This window comes from Lissotriton helveticus, assembly GCF_964261635.1.
Source record: "Lissotriton helveticus chromosome 1_1 unlocalized genomic scaffold, aLisHel1.1 SUPER_1_unloc_32, whole genome shotgun sequence".
Lineage (NCBI taxonomy): Eukaryota > Metazoa > Chordata > Amphibia > Caudata > Salamandridae > Lissotriton > Lissotriton helveticus.
This window is the reverse complement of record NW_027611673.1, coordinates 1,814,994-1,839,932: the sequence shown is the minus strand read 5'-3', so window position 1 is coordinate 1,839,932 and position 24,939 is coordinate 1,814,994. Positions and strand designations below refer to the sequence as shown.

At 48.1% G+C, this 24,939-nt stretch overlaps 2 protein-coding genes across 2 annotated transcripts in view; both read right to left on the bottom strand.

The window, feature by feature from the left end:
* The window catches only part of LOC144805914 (uncharacterized), a 294,406-nt gene that overhangs the window by 175,012 nt on the left and 94,455 nt on the right, over nucleotides 1–24,939 (bottom strand). Inside the window, exon 4 of the mRNA XM_078672384.1 lies at nucleotides 17,231–17,401. The gene's annotated coding sequence lies outside the window, so the exon portion shown is untranslated. The remainder of the gene's footprint in view (nucleotides 1–17,230; nucleotides 17,402–24,939) is intronic.
* LOC144805905 (uncharacterized) overlaps nucleotides 13,935–24,939 on the bottom strand; it is a 68,776-nt gene continuing 57,771 nt past the window's right edge. The window contains exon 2 of the mRNA XM_078672380.1: nucleotides 13,935–15,645. Within this exon, the coding sequence (XP_078528506.1) occupies nucleotides 14,142–15,645 (1,504 nt within the window). The 3' untranslated portion in view covers nucleotides 13,935–14,141. The remainder of the gene's footprint in view (nucleotides 15,646–24,939) is intronic.

The following is a 24,939-nucleotide window of genomic DNA, read 5'->3' as shown; positions in this document are numbered from 1 at the left end:
TACTCTTTAACACAACTTTGACACAACTGGCTGATCACTCAGCTGGGGCAAGGTGGTGTAATCACCCTTTGCTTTAGGTATAGTATCTCTAGATCTAACATACAAAGGACACACAGTAACCTATAAGTCACTCCTATGGCAGGCCTTACCAATCCTGGCGGCAGAGTGCTTGGTTATGTGTGAGATAGTGCTCTAGCATGAGCTGAGCCTGTCTGCAGCTTTCGGAACCATGTCCTTTAGCTGGTTCCTGGTCCTTCATATCTTTTATGAATCGACAGCCTCCATGTCGTTTCCGTTTGAATTTAGGGGTAGCTAGTAGGTGAAGATGTTTGGAACGAAGATCACGGGTAGGAGTGTACCTGGATAATAGGTTCTTGACAAATATGGGGTTCTGACTATTTAATGATTTAAAGATTAAGCAGCCTGTCCGAAAGGCGGACCGTTGAGGCAATGGGAGCCAGTGTAGCTTTTTTAAGAGAGGTCTAGCAGATTGCCACCTGGGTTGCTGGTGGATCAATCTTGCTGCCTGATTCTGCACCATCTGGAGTCGCTTAATCAGACAGAGTGGCATCTCCAAATAGATCGAATTGGCATAATCCAGGTAGGACAGTACCAGACCTATCACCACCTGTATTAGTGCTGCATGGGTAAGCAAGTGGCGGATCTTTCTGATCTTTCGCAATTGAAAGAAACAGGTTGATACCACTGCAGCTATATGTGTTTTTAGTGATAAGTCTCTGTCTATAGTCACCCCATGGCTTTTTACAGAGGTAGAGGGCATAGGGGGGGCCTGAGTTCTGCTGGCCAATAGTGTGGGCCCCAGAAGATCTTGCTTCGCCCTATCAGTAGCACCTCAGTCTTACCTGGGTTAAGTTTCAGGTGATTGTAGTCCATCCAAAGACGGATGTGTAACATAGTTTCCTGAAAGTTGGTAATTGAATTGGGGGAGTTGTCTATTGTGAATGTGAGCTGATGATCATCCGCATAGTTGAATGTAGTCACATTCCTGTCTTTTAGGGACTTAATTAGGGGGAGGAGGTACAGATTGAACAGGTGGGGGGATAGAGAGGAGCCCTGTGGGACCCCACACGTAGTGGTTAACTTAGGTGCTATGAAATTGGCTAATGCAAGCCACGCAGGAAACAAAGAAGGCTTCTCTCTCGGACCAGCAAGGTCAGAGGGGTTGCTGCTTTTAGGAGCAGCAAGGGCCAGTCTGGAGCAACCAGACCCGCCGTGGAAAGTTGTTGTTTGGTTGCCAAAATGGCCACTAGCCAGCGGGTTAGCAACCGGGAAGGTGCGTCGAGTGGAACAAAGCAAAACGGCCCCACGCCGATCTTGTGAGAGCTGGGGGGCTGGTCCTTGGTGCAAATGTAGCTCGGTGGTGGGGCTTCTTATGACCCCAAGCACAGCGGTGAGGGTGCCTCAGGTGCTGCGCAGTCAGCTTCTAGTGGACTTTCCAAGAGGTCCGGTCCCACGTCTCAGGTCGCCTCCTCTCGTCTCAGCTTTGCAGGGACTGTGGATCGGGCTGGTAGATGTCTGGGAGTCTGGTTCTTGTCTGGCTCCGGCTCGAGGCGGCGGCAAAGCAAGTCGTTGATCGCTAGATGGTGCCTGTGTTCACAGGGTGGTCACTCCTTGGCCACAAGGGAGATTCTTCAGTCTTCTGAGCAGCAGAATGTCGAAGGTCCAGAGTTTCTTCTTCTTCAAGCGTAGTTCAGGATAATCTAAAGTCTTGAGACACAGCTCCTACCTTTAAACCAAATCAAGGGGCTGGATTACCTACTAGGTCCCTCCTATGGGTGGGACCAGGAAGGGGGGTGGTTACACCCCCTTTCCTTTGTCCAGTTTCGCGCCAGAGCTGGGGCTAGAGTGCCCCAGCACCGGTTTGAACTGGCATTTGCACGGGGACACCTTGTGTGCCCCGGGCATGTCTGATTCTATTCAGCCCTCCCTAACCCACTACACAAAATCCTGTCTGGGGTGGTGCTAGCACCTCCCAAGGCAGGAAACCCTTTGTCCAAGCCTCCCTTGCTGGAAGGACTCCCAGCAGCAGGAGGTCAGACTTGTGTCTGTGGTGGCAGCATCCATTTTGTGATGCTGAGGCTCTGTTTAACTTTAACCGGCGTTCAGGTTCTGTACATGTCGTGTCCCTCTAGAAGGGTGTAATGCTACCCCCGTTGCCATAATTGGCGAGGGGGTAGTATTCCAATTCGTATGACACCTTACTCGACATGTTTTGATAATGTCAAACCAGAGTTAGCATTTAACCGCGAGGTTCATAATGCACTTAAGAGTATATGGTATGACGCTATCAGGAACCAGCTCTCTACAAGTCAGTGTACAGAATGGGGAGGATGGGTGGGGCGGTAAGGCATCTATACCTAATATATGTCTCTTACAGATACATCATTACCGAAGGTAACTAGTTCATCTGAAAGAGACTATTAGTTATAGATTACTCACCCTGGAATAGATACCCCAGCAATTTCAACCCCGTAGGAGGTTCTGCAAACTAAGTTCACACCAAGAAGTCCTGGAGAACAGAACGGCCGAAAAAGCCATCTCTCCGGACTTGGCTGTCCAGGCAGTAATGCACAGTAAATTTGTGCAGGGATGCCCACTTGGCTGTGTGACAGATGTCAACCAGCGGAACTCCACGTCCCAAAGCAGTAGTGGCTGCCCTTGCCCTGGTTGAGTGGGTGCGCAGTCCTACTGGAGGTTCCATTTTAGCCAAAGAATAACAGATCTTAATGCATAGGACGACCCATCGAGAGATGGTATCTTTGTGCACTGCCGACCTTTCTTGGTGCCCACATAATCTGTAAAGAGTTGATCGTCCACCCGGAAGTCATTAGTGCGGTCAAGGTAGATAGACAGCGCACGTTTTGGGTCCAGACAGTTGAATCTCCCCTCCTCTTTGGAAGGGTGCAGAGGCGGGAAGAAGGTAGGCAATGCGATGGTGAGACCTATGTGGAAAGAGGCAATCACTTTGGGCAGAAAAGAGGGCTTATATGGAGGACTACTTTGTCCGGATGGACAGCAAGAAAGGGAGGTCTGGAAGATGAGCCTGAAGATCACTCACCCTGCGAGCAGAGGTGATGGCAAGCAAAAAAGCAGTCTTCCAATGAGGCAAAGTGGATGATTATGTAGGGGCTCAAAGGGAGCACACATAAGATAAGTGAGGAAAAGATTCAAGTCCCACTGGGGCATTACAAAAGGAGAAGGAGGAAGAGAGGAAGAGAGGAGTAATGCACTTCAGAAATCTGATAACAATAGGATCGATGGCCATGCTCAAGAGCTCGGAGTACCAGACTCTTCGTGCCCAGTCAGGAGCCAGAAGAATGACTTGGGACCTGTCGCGTTTGATCTTCTTCAGCAATCTTGGCAGAAGTGGTACAGGCACAACTACACTCGCGACGGAAAGGGTAGCCGATCGAGAGCCGCCTTGGAAACTCTAACACGCAGAACTGCTGACATTGCGTGCTCTCTTCAGTGGCGAATAGATCTAACCAAGGCTCTCCCCACTGCTGAAAGAGACCTTGCACCACCTTCGAGTGAAGATGCCATTTGTGATCCATGAGGCACTGAGTTTGTCCATCCTGGCGTTCAGTGAACCTGCTAGTTGTTTAACCACCAGAGGTATGCCCCGATGTTTAAGCCATGTCCAAGGAGAAGAGCCTCTTGACATAGGGTCCACAACCCCACCCTGCCCTGTTCGTTGCAGTACCACATGGCGGTGGTGTTGTACGTGAACACCTGCACAACTCTTCCTTTAACAGAAGGAAGGAATGCCTTCAGTGCAAGATGAATCGCCCAGAGCTCCAGAAGGTTGATGTGGTTCCTGGACTCCGCCGGAGACCAGAGGTCTCTGATCTCCGCCTCTCCCATATGGCCGGCCCATCACAGGAGTGAAGCATACGTCACTACTGTGAACTCAGGTTGAGGAAGGGAGAGGGATCTGCCGTTTACCCAATCCTGGTTCGTGAGCCATCACTGCAACTGACTTGCAGTCCCCTCCGAGATCTGAACGTCATCGTGAAGATTCCCCTGCTGCTGCGCCCACTGGAACTTCAGGTCCCACTGCAGAGCCCGGATATGCCATCTGGCATGATCCACCAGCACGATGCAGGAGGCCATGAGGTCCATCAGCCTCAAGGTCATTCTCACAGAAAACCGGGAAGGAGGCTGAAACTTCGGTATCATAGACCGAATATCCTGGACTCGCTGCTCCGGAGGATAGACCCAAAACTGCGCTGTGACAGAACCGCTCTGATTCAAAGGACTTATGGGAGGGAATCAGGTGCGACTTCCGCACGTTAACTGTGAACCCCAGCAAATGCAGGAAGTCCGCTGTAGTCTGGAGGTGGGAGACAGCCAGTCATCGAGATAGGGGAAGACGGGAATCCCTGATCTGCGCACATGAGCTGCGACCACCGCCATCACTTTCGTCAACACCCTAGGGGCGCTGGTAAGGCCAAAGGGGAGCGTGGTAAACTGAAAAAGCTTGTGGCCTACCATGAACCGTAGGTAGCGCCAGTGGGCAGGCAAGACGGGGGTGTGAAAGTAAGCGTCCTGCAAGTCCAACGCTACCATCAAATCTCCAGGGTCGAGGGCAGACAAGACCTGAGCTAAGGTTAACATCTTGAACTTCTCCTTCCGGAGAAACCGGTTGATGTCCCTGAGGTCTAAGATAGGACGCAGGCCTTTGTCCTTCTTGGGTACCAAGAAGTAGTGGGAATAGCAACCATGACCTACTTCTGGCACAGGGACGCATGTATCTCTTCTGGAATGGGATGGGAAGGCCTTATGGGAGACAGAGATTAGGGAACCCTCGTCAGCGGCAGATACCCAACTCCACATCAAGCTGTTGGAGTTGTGAGCATTTCACTTGGCGGTGAAGGTCTTCCAGCCCACCATCACAGGAGGGCTGGAGCAGCTTCTCACAGACAAGACAGTCAATGGCGATGGTCTCATCAGGAGTCACACTTGAACTTGTTTGACAGCGAGCCCAGGATTCATTGGCTGCAGTTGTTTGGTACGACGAACAGGCGCTGGAACTGCTTGGTGGAATTTGACTTTCGTGAGCAGTACCCCTGCGTGTCGGTAGGCGTCGTCTGCGGCTCCGCGTCCGTCATTGTGATCACCAAAATGACGTCACTGGAGTACTTAGACGCCACCCTCGCTGACGTCAGTTCTGTACATAGCTTTCTGCGCCAGGAACGCAGACCCATGCAAGAAACAGACACTGGTACCATGAAACTAGGGCCCTGACAGGGAAATTCCTGAACCCTAGATATCGGTTCGCAGAAACTGGGAGGATGGGTGGGGCGGTAAGGAATCTAACACTAACTAATGTTTCTTACAGATATATTGTTACCGATGGTAAGTAAATTGTGCATCTGAAAGTAACACGTTAGTGTTAGATTCCTTACCTTAGAATAGATACCCCAGCAATACCAACCCCGTTGGTGGGTCTGCGAACCAAAATCACACCAGGAAGTCCTAGAGAACAGAACGGCCAAAGAAGAAGTCTCTCCGGCCTTGGCTCTCCAGGCAGTAATGCTTGGCAAACGTGTGCAGCGAGGCCCACGTAGCTGCCTGACAAATGTCCAGCAAGGGACTCCCCGTCTCAAACCAGTAGTAGCCGCTGTAGCCTGAGTGGAATGGGCGCGCAGCCCCATAAGAGGTTCCTTTTTAGCCAAGGAATAACAGATCTTGATGCACAAAACGACCCACGAGAGATGGTCCGTTTGTGCACTGCCTGTCCCTTCTTAGCTCCCACGTAGCCAACAAAGAGTTGGTCGTCCACCTGGAACAGTTGTGTGCGGTTCAGGTAAAAGGAGAGCGCACGTTTTAGGTCCAGACGGTGGAGCCTCTCTTCCTCTTTTGAGGGATGTGGAGGCGGAAAGATGGTGGGCATGGTAATGGTCTGTCCGATGTGAAAGGCAGTAACCACCTTGGGTAGAAAAGAAGGACGAGTCCTCATAACAACTTTGTCCGGATGGACAGAGAGGAAAGCAGGCTAAGAGCCTGGAGCTCACTCACTCTTCTGGCCGAGGTGATGGTAACCAGGAAAGCAGTCTTTAGGGTCAGAAGACGGAGAGGGCAATTATGAAGTGGCTCAAAGGGAGCGCACATCAAAAAGGTAAGAACCAGATTCAAGTCCCACTGAGGCATCAGGAAAGGAACAGGAGGAAACATGTGTGTGATGCCTTTCAAGAATCTATTTACAACAAGGAACTTGAAAATAGAAGGCTGACCAGGAAGCCACAAGAAGGCTGAAATGGCCGAAAGATGGCCCTTGATAGTGCCCAGGACAGAGCCCTGCTGGGCGACAGAAAGAAGAAAGAGGAAAACCTCTGAAAGAGGGGCAGAGAGAGGATCCACAGCCTTTGCTGTGCATCATGCCACAAATTTGTTCCACCTGCAGGCATATACCGTTTTTGTGGGGGGACGCCTGTCTGGCAGAATAGCATCACAGACTTCAGGAGGCAAGTCAAATGGCCTCAACTGTCGCTGCTCAATCTCCACGCATGGAGGTGGAGGCTGGACAGGTTCGGGTGGAGGACACCTGCTGCTATGACAGAAGGTCCTCCTGAAGAGGCAGTCGAATCGGGGGATCGATTCACATTCTGAGTAGCTCGAGATACCAGTATCTTCGTGCCCAATCCGGAGCCACAAGGATGACTTGGGCCCGGTCACGCCTGATCTTCTTCAGCACTCTGGGCAGAAGTGGGATAGGCAGAAAGGCGTACAACAGACCGCAACTCCACTCGCGACGAAAAGCGTCGCCGAGCGAGTGCCGCCTTGGAAAATCCAACGTGTAGAACTGAAGACATTGCGCGTTCTCTTCGGTGGCGAATAGATCTAACCAAGGCTCTCCCCACTGCTGAAAGAGACCTTGCGCCACGTCCGAGTACAGACGCCATTCGTGATCGATCATGCACCGGCGGCTAAGTTCGTCCGCCCTGGTGTGCGGCGAACCTGCCAGGTGTTGAACCACCAGGGTGATGCCCTGATATTCCAGCCATGTCCAGAGGCGCAGAGCCTCCTGACATAGGGTCCACAACCCCACCCCGCCTTGTTTGTTGCAGTACCACATGGCGGTGGTGTTGTCCGTGAACACCTGCACTACACTTCCCCGGACAGAGGGAAGGAATGTCTTCAGTGCTAGTCGGATCGCCCGCAGCTCCAGAAGGTTGATATGGAGCCGGAGACCAGAGGCCTCGGATCTCCGCCTGTCCCATGTGGCCACCCCATCCTAGGAGGGACGCACCCGTCACCACTGTGTGCTCCGGTTGGGGAAGGGAGAGGGATCTGTCACTGACCCAATCGCGGTCCATGAGCCACCACTGCAGCTGTCTCGCAGTGCCCTTCGAGATCAGGACTTGGTCAGTCAGGTTGCCCTGATGCTGTGCCCACTGTAACTTCAGGTCCCACTGGAGAGCCCGCATCCGCCACCTGGCGTGATGTACCAGCAGGATGCAGGAGGCCATCAGCCCCAGGAGCCGCAGGGTCATTCTGACCGAAACTCTGGATAAAGGCTGAAAGATTGGAAACAGAGCCTGAATATCCCAAACCCGCTGCTCGGGAGGATACACCCAAAACTGCGCCGAGTGTAGAACCGCTCCGATGAAGAGGATCTTCTGAGAGGGACTCAGGTGTGACTTCGGCACGTTGATGGAGAACCCCAGCGGGTGCAGGAGACCGGCCGTACTCTGGAGGTGGAAGACGACTGTCTGGGGCGAGCCCGCCTTCAACAACCAGTGGTCGAGATAGGGGAAGACTGGAACCCCTAATCTCCGCAGATGAGCTGCAACTACTGCCATCACTTTAGTGAACACCCGGGGGGCACTGGTAAGGCAGAAGGGGAGCACGGTAAACTGAAAGTGCTCGTGGCCTACCATGAACCGCATGTAACGCCGGTGGGTCAGCAGGACATGAATATGGAAATAGGTGTCCTGCACGTCCAACGCTACCATCCAGTCTCCAGGGTCTACGGCAGCCAGAACCTGAGCTAAAGTCAGCATCTTGAACTTCTCCTTCAGGAGGAAGCCGTTGACGCTCCTGAGGTCCAAGATAGAGCACAGGCCCCCTTTGCCCTTCTTTGGAACCAGAAAGTAGTGGGAATAACAACCACGTCCTACTTCTGGACCAGGAACGCGCTCGATGGCCCCCTTGGCCAAGAGGGCCGTAACTTCCTCTCGCAGAAGTTGCAAGTGATCCCCCGACATGGTACTGTGGTGGCATGGCTGGAGGGGTCGCCTCAAAGGGGAGGGAGTAGCCCCTTCGGATGATTTGCAGCACCCACCTGTCCGAAGTGATGGAACGCCAGTGGAGTACGTGATGGCAAACCCTACCTCCGACTGGCGTGGAATGAGCCTGAAAGCTCAGACTAGGAAGGCTTTGAGGCAGAAGCTGCGGGAGCTGATGTGGACTGACCGGCTCTCTGACCTCCTGCTCCACCACGGCAGGCAGCACGTCCGCGACCGTGTTGAGGCTGTACAAACGTGTAGGGGTGCCCCTTCCGTGGCCCCGAAAGAGACGAAAAGCAGAAGTTTGCAGGCGCTGGCCCGACAGGCCCAAGGACTTGGCCATAGCCCTGAAGTCCTTAAAGCGCTCAAGCTCGCTATCTGCTTTGTCGCCAAAGAGGAGACGGCCATCAAAGGGCATGTCCATGAGTGTGTTCTGGACATCTCCTGAAAAACTGGCGGACCTCAGCCAGGCGTGACGAGTAATCGCCACAGTCGTTGAATTTGCTCTGCCCAGCGAGTCCGTGGTGTCAAGTCCACATCGGATGGAATACCGTGCTGCGTCTCGGCCGGTAGCGACAGCCTGGGCGAGCCGTGTCTGGGCATCCGCCGGACACTGGGGCAGCACGTCCACCACCGTATCCCAGAGAGTGGGTGTAACAGCCCAAAAGGCATGCAGTGTTAATGGACCGCAATCCTAGGCTGACCGAGAAGAACAGTTTCTTGCCAAACTGATCTAGCCTTTTGGATTCCTGATCCGGCGGAGCGGTCGGGAATGCGGTCTGGGACGTGGAGGCCTGGATAACCAGACTCTCGGGGGTGGAGTGGGTGGACAGAAATTGAACATATAAGAAAGGGACCCCCTGAAACTAGTGGCAAGTTCCTAGGTCAGGGCACAATATTTATCAAAATAACAATACCTAGGCAACTTTGGGGTCCTATGAGGATGTTAGGTACAGTTACACACAACAATGATAAAGGTGAAAAAAATTGAAGCAGTGTACAGAACAGTGAAAATAAGAAGCAATATGGTATACGTCTAATTTATTTGTAAAAATGTACAACATAGATTTATTAAAAAACATGTGACAATCAGTAAATAAGATAAGTACTTTGGAAGATTTCAGCATATACAATCCATCATGTTTAAAATCAAATTACATACATGAATAAAAAACGAAATATAATCATAAAAACAACCAAGTGGATGAATAGGTAATCTCTACGCGCGTTTCGGCGTTACACACGCCTTCTTCGGGAGAACCACTTGAAAATGTCTAAAAATTCATTTAAGCATAAGTAAGTTGGCTGGATTCAGGAATCATAACGTGTGAACCTTAAATCGTCTGTCAGCCTATTTATGGTCTATGGGTGGAAAATTTACATGTAGATCACAGTTATCTTTATGAAGAGCGTGATGGCTAACCCTCAGTTCAATAGGGCAGGAATACGATTCTGATGATGTCGTCAAAAAAATCCGAAACAAGCTAGTGTATCAACCAGCGCTATTGAAAACTGGGCGAGACTTTTTATAACTCTGGACAAGCTTTATTTAAAAACTGTGAAAGAAAGCAATTCCGAAATACTTAACAAGCAACGTGATGATGTCGCCTAAGAACCACCTGAATAATTTGTAAATAAAGTTTTCGCTTAATGGTTGATTATAGGCATGGATGGCCTCTTGGAACCAATAGCAGTATTTTTCGGTATGAGCGCCCACAGCGTCTGAAGGGGTTTTGATGTAAAAAAAAAAAAAAAAAAAAAAAGTGGGTGGACAGAAAGCAGGGTTTGCCCGGAGCCGGGCGTTGGCGTCGGTCCACGTACTGATCCACAGGGAGAACTGTGGAGGGCTTGGACCAAGTGCCCATCAGAAAGTCAGTGAGGGCCTCATTAAACGGCAGCAGAGGCTTCGTAGAGCTGACTGGCGGTTGAAGCACCTCGGTGAGGAAGTTAGTCCTCACGCTGCTGCAGGGAGCTCAAGGGCTAGGGCCTTTGCCGCCCTGCGCAACACCACAGCATAAGTAGCCCCCTCCTCCGTAGTCACGGAGGGAGGAGAGAGAAAACCAGTGTCAGGCAAAGTGTCTAGACCACTGGCATCCCCCAGCTCATCTGCCCAGTCCTGACTTAACTGGCACTGCTGTGTCAGAGGGTCCTCAGACCCCTCCCAGTCCTCCCCTTGATCCGTGTCCTGATTAACAGGCATGTCAAATATAAAATGTCAAAGGTTCTTATATAGCGCCTTATCAACGATAGGTCTCAAGGCGCTTGCTTTGGGAACCCGTCCTGGCTGTTCCCTGTGAGATAACCCCTACTGGGCATCCCCAAGGTGAAAGCCAGGCATCCCACCGCGGGGGGGCCGTAGTGGAGATTAAGCAAGCTATTGCCCAGAGTTGCAGAGTGTGAACCCGTGATTCGAGTAGGCACCGAAGCGAGAATTGTCGAGTCCGTGGACATATGGGCTCAAGACCCTGCCGCGTCGGGAATTGAACCCTGGTCCCAGGTCTGACCTCTGCTTCAGGGTCTGCCTCTTCTTCAGGGTCTGCCTCTTCTAACCAGTGAGCCACACTTGCATAAATGACATGGGTGAAGGGCTCACCCATCGACGTCGGAGACGCGCTGCTCTGACGCCGAACCGGGACTGGGGCTAAAACCAGGGACGGTGTTGTCCGAGGATGGCGCCGGGGTCAGCACCAGCGGAGGAGTCATAAGGTCAACTGGCGTCGACCGGGATCCAGGCCTGGATCCCACGGGGTCCTGCACGCCGAGACCGAAGTTGCCGACGGCACCGGGGCCGAAGCCGCCAGCAAGTTAAGACTCCCAGTCGGGCCCGCGGGCCCGAAGCCGCGCCGGCAGGTGTCGACGGCGGGAAGAGAGTCCTCTTGGCAATGAGGAAGTCTCTAATATCGCCCGGAGTCGCATTGAGTCCAGGGAGCGGAGGGTGTGGGACAGGATGCGACTCCTGAGCCGCGTGAGTGGCGAGGGGAGTCCGAAGAGCAACACTGCTTCTTTTTGACATGCCTCGACTTACCCGAGTGCGAGGACTTGGATCCGGATGATCGGTGATGACTGCGGCTCCGCGACCAGTTCCTCGACTTCCTCCCCGACTGGGACCTCGAGCGGCACAGAGTCGACTGCCGGAGCTCGAGGAGCTTACGGGAACGCTCCCGCCTAGCCTTCGACGTCAAGGCCCGGCAGTCAGGGCACGACTGGTCATCGTGGTCGCCCCCCAAACAGTAGGGACACCGGCGGAGGGGGTCGGTAACAGACATCAGTCGGTTAAAGGCGTCACACAGCTTTAAACCGGGCATCCCTACTGGCACCAGGAGTCGAGTCGACTCGACAAAGATAGACAAAAATGTCCAAAAAGTTAGTCAAAAAATGACTAAAGGTACGTGCTCTTCCCGGATCTGCGCTAACTGGCGCGGAAAAAAGAAGAACTGACGTCAGCGCGCGAGGGCGGCGTCTAAGTACTCCAGCGATATCATTCCGGCGATCACGACACCGACACGGAGCCGCAGACGAGGCCTACCGACGTGCAGGGGTACTGCTGACGAAAAACTTTCCGTATCCAGTCTGATGCCTGGGGGTAATTCTAAGGTAAGGAATTCTCCGGTGCATGACTTACTATGCCCGGTTGCTCTAAAATAATTTGAATTGACTTGCTGCTAACTGGTCTTTACTGCTGCTATTTTAGAATTGATTTTTCATATATCGCCGAATTTTAAAACTTCTCGCATTTTAATTGGAAATCATTTTACTGTGCATTGGGTGCTTTGCTTAGTGTTGTTTGGTCCCTACCTGCCTGTGCCCCGTTCCACAGCGGGTTTTCCCGTTTGCATGGAGGGCACGGCGGCAGACAGCTAGTCCCCCTGCTCCCATTGGCTGGTGCCGGTCAGGTGGTGCGCCAGACTCGGGGCCGGCCATATTTAATCGGGACGACTGGAATCCTCGGTTGGTTCTCGTTACCGGTGCATGACTTACTATGCCCGATTGCTCTAAAATAATTTGAATTGACTTGCTGCTAACTGGTCTTTACTGCTGCTATTTTAGAATTGACTTTTCATATATCGCCGAATTTTAAAACTTCTCGCATTTTAATTGGAAATCATTTTACTGTGCATTGGGTGCTTTGCTTAGTGTTGTTTGGTCCCTACCTGCCTGTGCCCCGTTCCCCCGCGGGTTTTCCCGTTTGCGTGGAGGGCACGGCGGCAGACAGCTAGTCCCCCCGCTCCCATTCGCTGGTGCCGGTAAGGTGGTGCGCCAGACTCAGGCCGGCCATATTTAATCGGGATGACTTTCTCCGCGCACAGCGGACGCGCGCAGCAGGCGTGCGCCGAAGTTGCGCCCGTCCGCGCTAAGGACGCGCAAGGGGCTAGTTGGGCTGGACCTCGTTTTACTCTTCATAAAAATCGTGAGTTATATTCCCACTCTGCACTTCTTGCACTTAGACCTGGGTTTAAACCGTGTCATTTCTCTTCTATTCCTGACAACCTGGTTAATCTCAACTGTTGCAAAGGGGTTTCTAGATCCATACGCCCTCGCCATTATTGTCTTAATAAATCTAGGAGATATGGAAGTCAGTTTCCCGTTCCTAACGATTTAAGTGAGGCTGGCCTGCTCCTTAATGCTAGGTCGTTGGCTCGTAATAATGTTGCCTTCAACGACTTTGTCTCTCAAAAAAGGCCCCCTTGGGTCTTTATAACCGAAACCTGGGGTTCTGAAACCTCCGGCCCTGACTTCGTAGAGGCAGTCCCCGAGGGCTATTCTTTGGCCAGAATGGATAGGTCAGGACGAAAGGGAGGTGGCCTGGGTATCCTTTTCAGAGACACTTTTACTTGTAGCACTAAACCTCTTTATTTACCCTCTGATAAGTTTGAGGCTTTGTATTTCTCTATTAATTTCCTTCCCTCGGCCTCTTTCTCTGGTATTCTCTGTTATAGACCTCCTGGCCCCAGAACGACCTTTGCCCATGACATTCTTAAATTGATAGAGCCCTACGTTGATAAGCCCCACTTCAGTATTCTCTGCGATTTTAATTTTCACTTAGAGGCCATAGAATCGAAGGATACTGCAGTACTTGTAGATGGTCTAGCGGCATGTGGTTTGGGTCAACTGGTCATTGGCCCCACACATTTGGCCGGCCATACGCTGGATGGTATCTTTTCAAATGATTCAAGACTTTTGGCAGGAACTCCCATCCCCTCTAGGATTACCTTTAAACTCCTGTGCTTAGCCCATGGTGCTTTTTACGGCGCAGGCTCAGAAGGTATCAGGGCCCTTCTGTGTGTGTATTCCCCCAGTAGAACCCTCCGGTCTTCTTCCAAGAATTTGCTTGTGGTCCCCAAGTTCACAAAGGCAAAGTGGAGAGGCAGAGCTTTTTCTGTTCTAGCTCCTAAACTCTGGAACTCTCTCCCTTTGGAGCTCACTAGCCAATCCTCTTTAGCAGTCTTCAAAAAACACCTGAAGACCTGGCTTTTCTCCCAGGCATATTAGGGACTGCGCCTTTTGTGGCTTCCTGGTTCATCTATCTGGTAATGTGGACCTTTTGTTTGTTTGTCTGGCGCCTTGATGCCCCTTAGGGCTAAGTTTTGCTCGGTATAAAAATGCTATTCATTCATTCATTCAACACGAACGTGTTTCTTTCAGATTCTGTCTTTCAGATACTAGCTTTTTTGGCATACGGATTTTCTCCAGTGTGGAGTTTCTCATGGTGAGATAGCGTTTTTCTCTGCAGCTTTTCTGGCATTCAGAACACTCATAAGGTTTTTCATCAATATGGAGAATCGCTTATGGTTAGTGAGGCTGTGCCTATCAGATAGGAATTTCTGGCATTCACAGCATTGGTAATGTTTTTTCCCTGTGTGCGTCTGCTCATGTAGAGTGAGATTGTGTTTAAAACTGATGCTTTTCTGGCACTAAAATATTCTGATGGTGTGTTTTCTTATGGCGCTTGTAACCATCTCTACCTCTGAATCTTTTCTGACAATTAGAGCACTGATAATTTTCTTCTCCAGTATGGATTTTCATATGTTTAGTGAGATTACATTTAAGGCTGAAACATTTTTGGCATTTGGAGCACTGATAAGGTATTTCCCCAGTGTGGGTTCTTATATGCGGAGTGAGACTGGTTTTTTCACTGAAACATTTGTGGCATTCAGAGCACCGATAAGGTTTTTCCCCAGTGTGGGTTCTTATATGAATAATGAGACTGTTTTTTTGGCAGAAATATTTTTGGCATTCAGAGCACTGATATGGTTTTTCCCCAGTGTGTGTTCTTATATGCTGAGTGAGACTGTTTTTTTCACTGAAACATTTGTGGCATTCAGAGCACCGATAAGGTTTTTCCCCAGTGTGGGTTCTTATATGAATAATGAGACTGTTTTTTTGGCCGAAACATTTTTGGCATTCAGAGCACTGATAAGGTTTTTCCCTAGTGTGGGTTCTTATATGCTGAGTGAGATTGCTTTTTACCCTGAAACATTTGTCGCATTCAGTGCACTGATAAGGTTTTTCCCCAGTGTGGAATCTCAAATGTGCAGTTAGAAGTGATTTACAGTGGAAATGTTTTGGGCATTCAGAGCACTGATAAAGGTTTTCCCCAGTGTGGGTTCTTATATGTTGAGTGAGACTGCGTTTGTCTCTGAAACATTTCTGGCATTCAGAGCACTGATAAGGTTTTTCCCCAGTGTGGGTTCTTATATGTTGAGTGAGACTGCGTTTGTCTCTGAAACATTTCTGACATTCAGAGCATGGATAAGGTTTTTGCCCAGTGTGGGTTATTGTATGTTGAGAAAGAGTTCTTTTGTCAATGAAACATTTCTGGCATTCAGAGCACTGATAAGGTTTTTCCCCAGTGTGGATCTTTGTATGCCGTGTGAGACTACTTTTTACACTGAAACATTTCTGGCATTCAGAGCATTGATAAGGTTGTTCCACAGAATGGATTATTGCATGTTCAATGAGTTTGCTTTTGTAACTGAAACATTTCTGGCATTCAGAGCACTGAAAAGGTTTTTCCCCAGTGTGGGTTCTTGTATGCTGAGTGAGACAGTTTTTGTCACTGAAACATTTGTGGCATTCAGAGCACTGATAACGTTTTGCCCCAGTGTGGATCTTTGTATGCCGTGTGAGATTACGTTTTACACTGAAACATTTCTGGCATTCAGAGCACTGATAAGGTTGTTCCACAGAATGGGTTATTGCATGTTGAGAAAGACGTTGTTTGTTACAAAATCTTTCCTGGCATTCAGAGCACTGATAAGGTTTTTCCCCAGTGTGGAATCTCACATGTGCAGTTAGAAGTGATTTAAGTTTGAAATGTTTTGGGCATTCAGAGCACTGATAAGGGTTTTCCCCACATTTGATTCTCGTATGTTCAATGAGTCTGCTTTTGTAACTGAAACATTTCTGGCATTCAGAGCACTGAAAAGGTTTATTCCCAGTGTGGGTTCTTCTATGCTGAGTGAGACTGTTTTTCTCAATGAAACATTTCTGGCAATCCGTGCACTGATAAGGTTTATCCCCAGTGTGGGTTCTTATATGACGAGTGAGACTGTTTTGGTCACTGAGACATTTCTGGCATTCAGGGCACTGGTAAGGTTTTTCCACAGAGTGGGTTAATGCATGTAGATTTAGACTAGGTTTGAAACTAAACCTTTTCTGGCATTCAGAGCACTGATAAGGTTTTTCCCCAGTGTGGATTCGCATGTGCTTAGTGAGATAAGATTTACGCCTGAAACTTTTTTGGCATACTTTGCACTGAGAGTGGTTTTTCCCAGTGAGCATTCTCTCAAATTCAGTGAGATGAGATTTATGGCTGAATCTTTTTTGGCACAGGTAACTTTTTTCCCCAACTTGGGTTACTTTGCTTTGATTGAGGCAAGTTTTAACACTGAATTTGTTCTCACAGCCCGTGTTTTTATAAGGTGTACTCCTAGAGTTAATATCTCTACTTTTCTCTTGCTTATATGCCACAGTAAGAGTGAACCCGATTTTAGAGTCGGGCTTGTTTAGATAATGTTCAGCATTTATCTGTAAAAGATATTGTGTGTAATCTTCTTAACACTTGAATTGAGCAAAATATGTCTGGATGCAGCCCTGTAACACCTGTCGAAATGTTTGTAGCAGATAATAGTCTTTTGGCTATAGCCTCTCTGGCAGCAACTTATTTTGTGACTGAAGTTTTTCTCAAATCTATTTGTATAGGTTCTTTGCAATGCAGTGATAAGGTGTTAGTCTGATATTTAATGATTAAACTGAGAAGTGCCTTTTTGCACTGGCGTAATGGCAGTAACTGAGGGAATAAGAACATGCACAGTACTGTTGTGGCTCACCAGTCGCAGAACATCATTTCCTTTTACCATTTCTATGTTTGGTGTAAGGTTAAGGTTTGTAGTTCTGAAGACGAGGATTTATTCACATTAGCTATTGCGCAACGATGCTCATTTAATCAGTTTTACGTATCACTCCTGCACAACAGATAATGTTGAGGCGATTTACATAGAATTACAGAACAGTACATAATAAAAAGGAAACAATCTTAGATGGTCATGAACACAATAAAGTGGTGAATTTTTAAGGTTTTCGCAAGAGTAAGCAGAGTGGATCGAGGTGTTATATCCTGAGTCAGATGGTCTCAAACTTGCGTAACTGGTTAAAAACGGTTGTTGAACAAAGGTGATTTTCCAATCTTTTGGTTGTTAGCGTGTCAGCTTCGGAGTCTTCTTTAGTGTCTTTTCTTTGATGGTCTGCAGAAGAAACCTTTTGTTATAACTTTCTTTTATGCAGTGTGTCCTTCCTCTCTGGGATTACATGATGCTTTAGATGAATGTTATGCTGTCATGCTGAGGCAATTTGTCTTTCTGCTAATATTTCAGATGAGGATGCTCTGATTGGTCTTTCTGGCATTATTTCTGATGCTGTGTGCACAGGTATGACCTTGCTCTGGGTTAATGAAATGCAAAATTAGATACTTCACTTACAGGTATAGTACTTTCCTCAGCTCCCACTTCCTCGCCACACCTAGATTTCGGAATTTTTTTAAACTTAGAATGCTGGATGTCCTTCAGTTTTTCAGAATAATCCTTCTTATGGCACTAACATTCAGTTGCCTGGTGGTAAATCGTGCTTTTTTCGTCCATAATTTCAATCACCTATAGTATTAAAATTAAATAGTTAATGCATGTAAATTTCTCCAAAAATAATTTACAAGCCAAATCAATACAGAATTGCAGAATTTTGAAAATGTTGAGCTGTTCTTCTGACAGAGCAGAGTGTAGAATGGTAGCCTGAAAATACTTATATGTAGGAGTAAGGATTTGTAGAATTTTCAACATTTTATTAAACTCACAAAGGATACCTGTACCCTATGGAGTTGTAACATAGAATCCCAAAGGCAGAAATTAAAGTCATATGCCCTGGCACCAAACAGCTATTTAAAAAAGAATACTATTAATTAATTTTTAATGTAGATTTCTGGGATGGGAATTTCCCCATGGACAACAGGTGTTTTCCCCTGCCCTGAGTTACCACCAACTTGTATCTGGTATCCTGACTTTTGAGTTCTGGCCTCTGCCGCACGCAAATCTATTGTGTGTTGCAAGGACTATGCCTAGACCTATCCCTCAACTATTGTCCAGAGTATGAATCAAGGGCAATGAAATTAAGGCGTACTTTCATGTGTTCATTTTATTCCACCTGATTATCAGTTGTTAGGTTTTTCTGCACCTGGATTTAATGGGTGCAGAAAAACAGGACACCATTTTTTTCCAGACAGAAAAATTAGACTGAAAAGACGCACAAGACTCTGGGTGCAGCAGAAGCAGCCAAGACGTATGCTGTTTTTTTTACAAACTGCAGAAAACACACAATTCTTCCCTCTGTTTTCCCCTTCTCTCCCCTGCTTCACCAATCCCTCCCCTACTTCACCAATCTCCCCCCCCCCAACCATATATATACCACCTGCTTAAAACAAGTGGTAAATAAAAGCAGAAAAGCACTATGAAATAGTGAATGGCATGTGGTTTGACAGGCAGAAGAATCTGTTCCTCGTGGCAACTCCCCAGTCCATGGCGTCAAACTAGTAACTACATGTTACTGGGGTAAATCTACCACAAAGTTAAAAAAAAAGAAATTTACATGAGATTTTCCTGTCACCCCAGTACTGTGCAACTTCGAACAAGGGGTTATGATAGGTCACGGACCGGTCCTTTGACCTGGAGGGTCACACCAAGTGTGCCCTTATTTAAGGCAGAGGACTGTCATGGGTTTAACAGCTAGAGCGGTGGTGGCAATGCACCCTGTTGTAAGGATCAATAGCCTGATGCGATCTTTGCATCATGGTCAGTGGAGTCGCTTCCTACTGACACACCCGTGTAATGCTCCATTTCTTTGCCTGTGCCCAGACTATGTGCTAACATCCAGTGTGTGTTTAGGGTGTTGGTGTGCGTAGCATAGATGCAATGTGAGAGTGCGACAGATTAGAATGCATCTCCTGCCTGCCAGGTGTGTATACAAGTGGGACCATCTATCCCTCTTTTATACTCCAGTTCAAAATCCTCTGTTACCAAGGAATAATGTGCTCTACAAAGTACTTAGGTGTCTGCTGTGCCACCAGGGATGGTGTCAGCCTGACAGTCTATCTAAGTTGAAGGGACATCACCTGCAGGCTGAATTACTTAATGGAGAAGATATGTACCTGTACTGAAGAGCCTAGAAGTCTGCCTAAAAGTCTGCCTGTCTGGTAAAAAAGGGAAGGGAGTTTGACTATCCAGTAGGAGGACAAGGCAGTCCTGGAAGAACCAAGGTCTGACACATCCCCGGTATTTGTAGGGCGGGCCGGAAAGCCATTCAGCAGGACCAGCTAGTCTGAGGGACCCCCCGCCAAGACTCTCCCAACGGTTCAAGGCAGAAAATAAAACTCTACGACAACGTAATTGTTGAGGCCCAGACACGTTGGGACGTGTCTGGTGCGCTCCCACCCTTTGAACTGTTTAAATTTTGTGAGCTGACGAGCTCGGGAGCCTGCGCCTTCATGCTGTGAGTGGAACTGGTCCTGAGAGACGAGGCAGCACGCCCTGCAACCTATGAACATTGCTTTTTCCCTATTGACGATCGAGGAATCATGAAACACGTGTCTAGGGATACGAATTGAAACTAATAATACAGCACTGGCTATGAACACTTTGAAATGAATTGAGCGAGAAATAATGAACCATCATGCTTGAGGTAATTATGTTGGGACGTGTCTGGTGCGCTCCCACCCCTTGAACGGTTTAAATTTTGTGAGTTGACGAGCTCGGGAGCCTGTACCTTCATGCTGTGAGTGGAACTGGTCCTGAGAGACGAGGCAGCACGCCCTGCAACCTATGAACTTTGCTTTTTCCCTACTGACGATTAAGGAATCATGAAACACGTGTCTAGGGATACGAATTGAAACTAATAATACAGCACTGGCTATGAACACTTTGAAATGAATTGAGCGAGAAATAATGAACTACATGAACGATCATGCTTGAGGTAATTACGTTGGGACGTGTCTGGTGCGCTCCCACCCCTTGAACTGGCTATATCTATCAGGCTAATGGGCCTATAATTCGAGGGTTGCAGAGGGCAACCTTTTTTTCAGTTCAGTTCATAGGGCTTTATTTCGATAAAAATATCATAAAAGCACACATTATATACAACACATTTACATAAAAACAATTTGTTAGCAATTCATTATTGTTTAAAATCTAAAACCTTAGACAATAAAATTGTGGTTACAGATTTTAAATTTAACCATGTTTTAAAACCAGATTAAACATTTGGTGTTAGCCTTTTAGCCCTAATGGACCATGTCCCTGCTAAAAACTTAGAAAGACCACAAACATATAGTGGCCGTGTGTCCGACATTAAAATCCGGAGTGCCCCATTGGAGTGCCTAGTTCCCATAGCTTGGCATATAGGTTTGAGCCACCTTCGTCTTGGGTGGGCATAATCCGGGGAAGCAAACAGGATATGTAGTACAGTTTCTATACTAGTTTGACAAATAGGACAAAGAGATGTTGTCTGAGACGGGGTTTCCAGTGAGCAGTTAGGGCGCGCACTGGGAGTGCCCCTACCCTGAATCTAAAATATAATGTCTTTGAGTTGGAAAGTGTACATGTTTTCTTAACCCTCGCATTTGTGATAAATTTTTAAACATAACTTTTTAATGAAATATAATGTGTGATCTTCCATGTAAAAATGAATTGTAAAGATGAATTAATGTTTGATTTTATATGTATGTATGTGACTTTTATGGCCAAAAAGGCCGAAATAAAGTAATAATAATAATAATAAAATATAATGCCCTGTCATAAGATTTCCATACAATATCTAGATATAGTTCCCGAAATAGTACATATTTATGCCTTAGGAACTCTTCCGTCAACCTACCAAGAGTTGGGTCAATACAAGTTCTGGTAGCGACCCATTTCCAATAAAGGATCATAAGGGTCGCTTTCGGGGGAGAAGACTGAGTATCCCAGGCTTCAGTAAGGCCTAGCTTGCCAAGTAAAAATGTAACATCTTTGAGCCATTTTATCTTATGCCATCCCACCATGTCATAACTTCCGCTAGCCCCTTCGCATAATTGGCAAGTTCCGGTACTCGCCACAGCCGGGCCCATAGAAGTAGTTTAGCAAGATCACTGATGGGATGACATCCTAGGTCAAGCAATAAGGGAGTCAGCGGGGTGCTCTGCGGAAGGGACATAATGGCCCTTAAAAACTTGTTTTCAGACCTTACCAGTAGATCTATATTAGAAGTGCCCCAAAGCTCTGCCCCATACAGGGCAGAACTACCGCCCTTTGCCTTATAAATGTCAATAACAGGGGCTATCGGTTTTGTCGAAGAGGAGCGCTGCTCTTTAAGGAGGGCCCCCGTGACTCTCTTGTGGTTTAATAGCATTTCACAAAGGTGCGGGGTCCACTGCATAGTATCCGATATACGAATACCTAAATAGCCGAATACGGTGACCCTCTCTAGGAATACATGGTTTAGTACAGGGGGGCGCCCAATTTTTTTCGGGGGGGTTCAACACCAGAAACTTAGTCTTGTCAGTATTTATTACTAGGCCACGTTGGATGCAAAAAGCCTGAAAGTTATCTAGGAGGCCATGAAGGCCTACTGGGGTCTTAGATATTAGGAGCGTATCATCGGCGAATAATTGGGTAGGGATACACTTCTCTGCCAGGGATGGAGCATCTGATGGTTTAAGTAGCAAGTGCTCAACCACCCCATTCACATACAGTGAAAAAAGGGTCGGGGCAAGGGCACATCCCTGGCGGACCCCAGTTCCCCACCGGAATCCTATTAGTTTTCTGCCCCTCTGTACCCCACCTCACTTGCGCGAAATTTCCTTCGTGAAGCCTTACTAGAATAGACAAGATCTTGGGTGGAATCCCCATTTCTGACAGCACCCCCCATAAACGTCCTCTAGGCACAAGGTCGAAGGCAGTCCTTAGATCAATAAAAGCAAGGTAAAGGCTGCCTTTGCCTATAACAACCACTTTCCAATGAATAAGTAGTAATCTAAAAGCCTGCTCTATAGTGCCTGTGCCAGCTCTGAAGCCCGCTTGATAGTTGGAGAGAATCTCATTGTCCTCAGCCCATTGCAGAATTCTTTCAAGCACCACCTTCCCCACAACTTTCTGGGTGGAGTCTAATAAACTTATTGGGCGGTAGTTGGAAGGGTCGTTCCTCTGGCCCTTTTTATAAATAGGGACGACCTCGGCCCCCTTCCAGGACTCAGGAATGGCGGCACCCTTGTCAATAGCAGTCAATAGAGTATGAATAAGCTTCCCCCATTTCGGCAGGTTAGAACAAAGCAAGTCCCCGGGAATACCATGAGGGCCAGCTGCTTTTTGGGGCACAATGCAACTAATTGCGTATTCAACCTCCTTGACTGAAAAAGGAAATTGATTATTCTCTCCGGGTACTACTTAAGAAATGCATGGAGCGGAATCACTAGGAGCTTCTGGCTGGCAAGAATACAACTTAGAAAAGTGGTCAAACCACACCTGGTCAGTGATGTTACAGGTAATAAGGTCGCTGTCAGGCCTATTCCTCGCTCTTATAGTGCTCCAGAACCGGCCTGCATCCCGCCCTGCGCTAGCCTCTTTTAATGTTTCCCAATACAGGTCCTCCCACACCCTTTTGGCGTTAGTTACCGCAAAAAAAGTACTCTTTCCTGGTGTACTGGATCAGAGGTTGTGACTTCATCTTGACAGCCTTAATTAATGCCAACTTCTTCTGCCTACAATCTGTTGTATACCAGCCCTGCTTTGCCTTAGGCCTCTGGGGCCCTTTTGCCCTGCCCCCACATGTTTGTACCAAGAATAAATTTCCTATGGACTTTGTGGTATCCTGGAATACCAATGTAGCCCGGGAAGGGTCTGGATGCTCCAGAAGGGACACTTCCATCTCGCTTAGTGAGGCTGCTGGACCTTTGCTTCATCTAAGGCAACTTTGCACCACTTGAAGCGCCTTCCGCAGTTAGATGGAAGAACTTCTGAGGTGGACTTTACTTTGCTTGGAGGCAATAAGCCACTTTGGCATGGCCACAGGTGCTTTAGGCTCAAAGACAGCGAGTTGTGATCGCTGTCTACAGTTGGTTATATTACTATATCCTGAATATATTTCCAAAGTGTTAAATCAAGGAGAATATAGTCAATCCTTGACGTATGGTTGGGCCTATTGTATGTGTGGGCACCTAAGGGATCTGAGGCGGTTCTGCCATTTGCTGCTCTTAACCACTTGGCTGCTAAGGGGTTGAGGCCCTTCTCATGATATTTCCATTGAAATCAATGGAAAGTCCATGACGAGTTACCCTTGTCATTAGCGGCGAAGAGGTTAAACCATATTCCAGCATCAGCGCATTGAGCTGGATCGCCCTCTGCGTACATTTTGTTATTGGTTTGATCGCTAACACTAGTATGCCCTTCCTAGAGTCGTCCTCAGTAAGATCAAGGATGTCCTCTACTGCAAGGGGCTCGAATGTGCAGTTAAGGTCCCCCGCGACCAATACATGCATGCCACTACCACAATCTCTAATAGATTTTTCTAGCAATGCTACTGTTGTGGAAAAGGAACAGCCTTTAGTGCCCCTGGCATATATATTAAATATATCAAGAAACCTCCCCCTGCCTGGGACTCTTATTGAGATCCCAAGAATGTCTGGCGAACTGCACTGCTTTTGTGTGATACTACATCCCAGGGAGATGCTCACCCAGATGAGTAGTCCGCCCGAAGGCCGACCCCTCCCTGTGGATGGCAAAACTGCGGGTATAAAATACGTGGTGTAGCCAACCTTGTGGTTAGGTTCCATGCTCCAGGTCTCTTGGAAGATACAAATTGTGTGGGACTAGCATTTGTTTGCTGGGTGTCATTACCACTACCCGAGCCACTGCTCACTGGGATGGTAAGAGATTCTTCCAAAAGGTTGTCTAATAATTCCTGGAAACTCTCATCAAGAGATGGGCATGAATCCTTGGGAATGTCGGGTGCAACATTAGGTACCTTGACATTGGCATTCTTGCCCTTTGATGTGCAGGGTTTGGCAGGTACCTTCTTAGATTTACTCCCTCCTGTAATCCCTTGCTATTACTCACAGTTGGGTGTGCCTTGGCGGCGTATTTCGACCTACACCTTGCTAGCTGCCCTCTAGTTGTAACACAAGGCCTATCACTATTTGCACTTGACTGTGAGCCAGGGACTGAATTAGTGCTAGCTGGCATATTACAGCACCCTTTATCATTAGAGACCACTGCCTCAGACGGGAAATCATCAATGGTCACATCTTGGAAAATAGGAGGGGTCAATGATAGCCTCGCAACAAAAGGATAAATGTCCGAGGATAAGTTACCCACCGTAGGGGCTACATCCTGAGATGTTGAGGTATGACTACATCCAGGGAGAGCGACAAAAGAAGGTCCTAGTAACGAATCCTGGGAATTAACAGAAAATGTTGACATATTAGCAAGGGGTAAAGGGGGAACAGAACTAAGAGGTAACGAGAGACGGCGCTCTGTGTTCTCTATGGCATTTGCCACCACCCGATGGTCTTCTGAAGCTTGTGATCTATAGCTGTCGGGCTAGGGAGTTGGGGTTTCGCAGTCTCCTTTTGCTTAGGGGGAGGGGCAGGCATTGCGGGGTTACGCCTCACCATTTTTTATTGCTATAACAGCCAAAGTGGAAGATGCAAGAAAAAATGGAGTACAATCAACAAGTGCCAAACATTACCTATCAAAATACCCCACAACAAAGAACGCTCTGATAGACAACAGTCGATACCAGCAAGCGAATAATACAGTTTAAAACACTAGCTAGCTAGAAGCAAACATCCAGGAGCCCAATCAAATATAACAAGAAATACCTAGAACGCAAATGAGCAGAGTCAAAGGGGGTGGCCCAGCCCGGCCTCACACGGCCATTAACGGCCAAAAACGGTCCCGCCCTTGTCCCGGGCTTCTCCCGGGACGCTCCCGCGTAGCGGAATGGGCGTAGCAATTAATAGACGTGTGCTGGGGGCGGTGACAAGCCCCGTCACAGGTGCAGGCAGCCCCAGAGCCTTCTGGGGGATGAAGTCCAGATGGTTATGCTGGGCGTTGGGGATTGTTTACTAGCAGCCAGCAGGTAGATCACGGCGCAGCGGGTCCTAGCACACGAC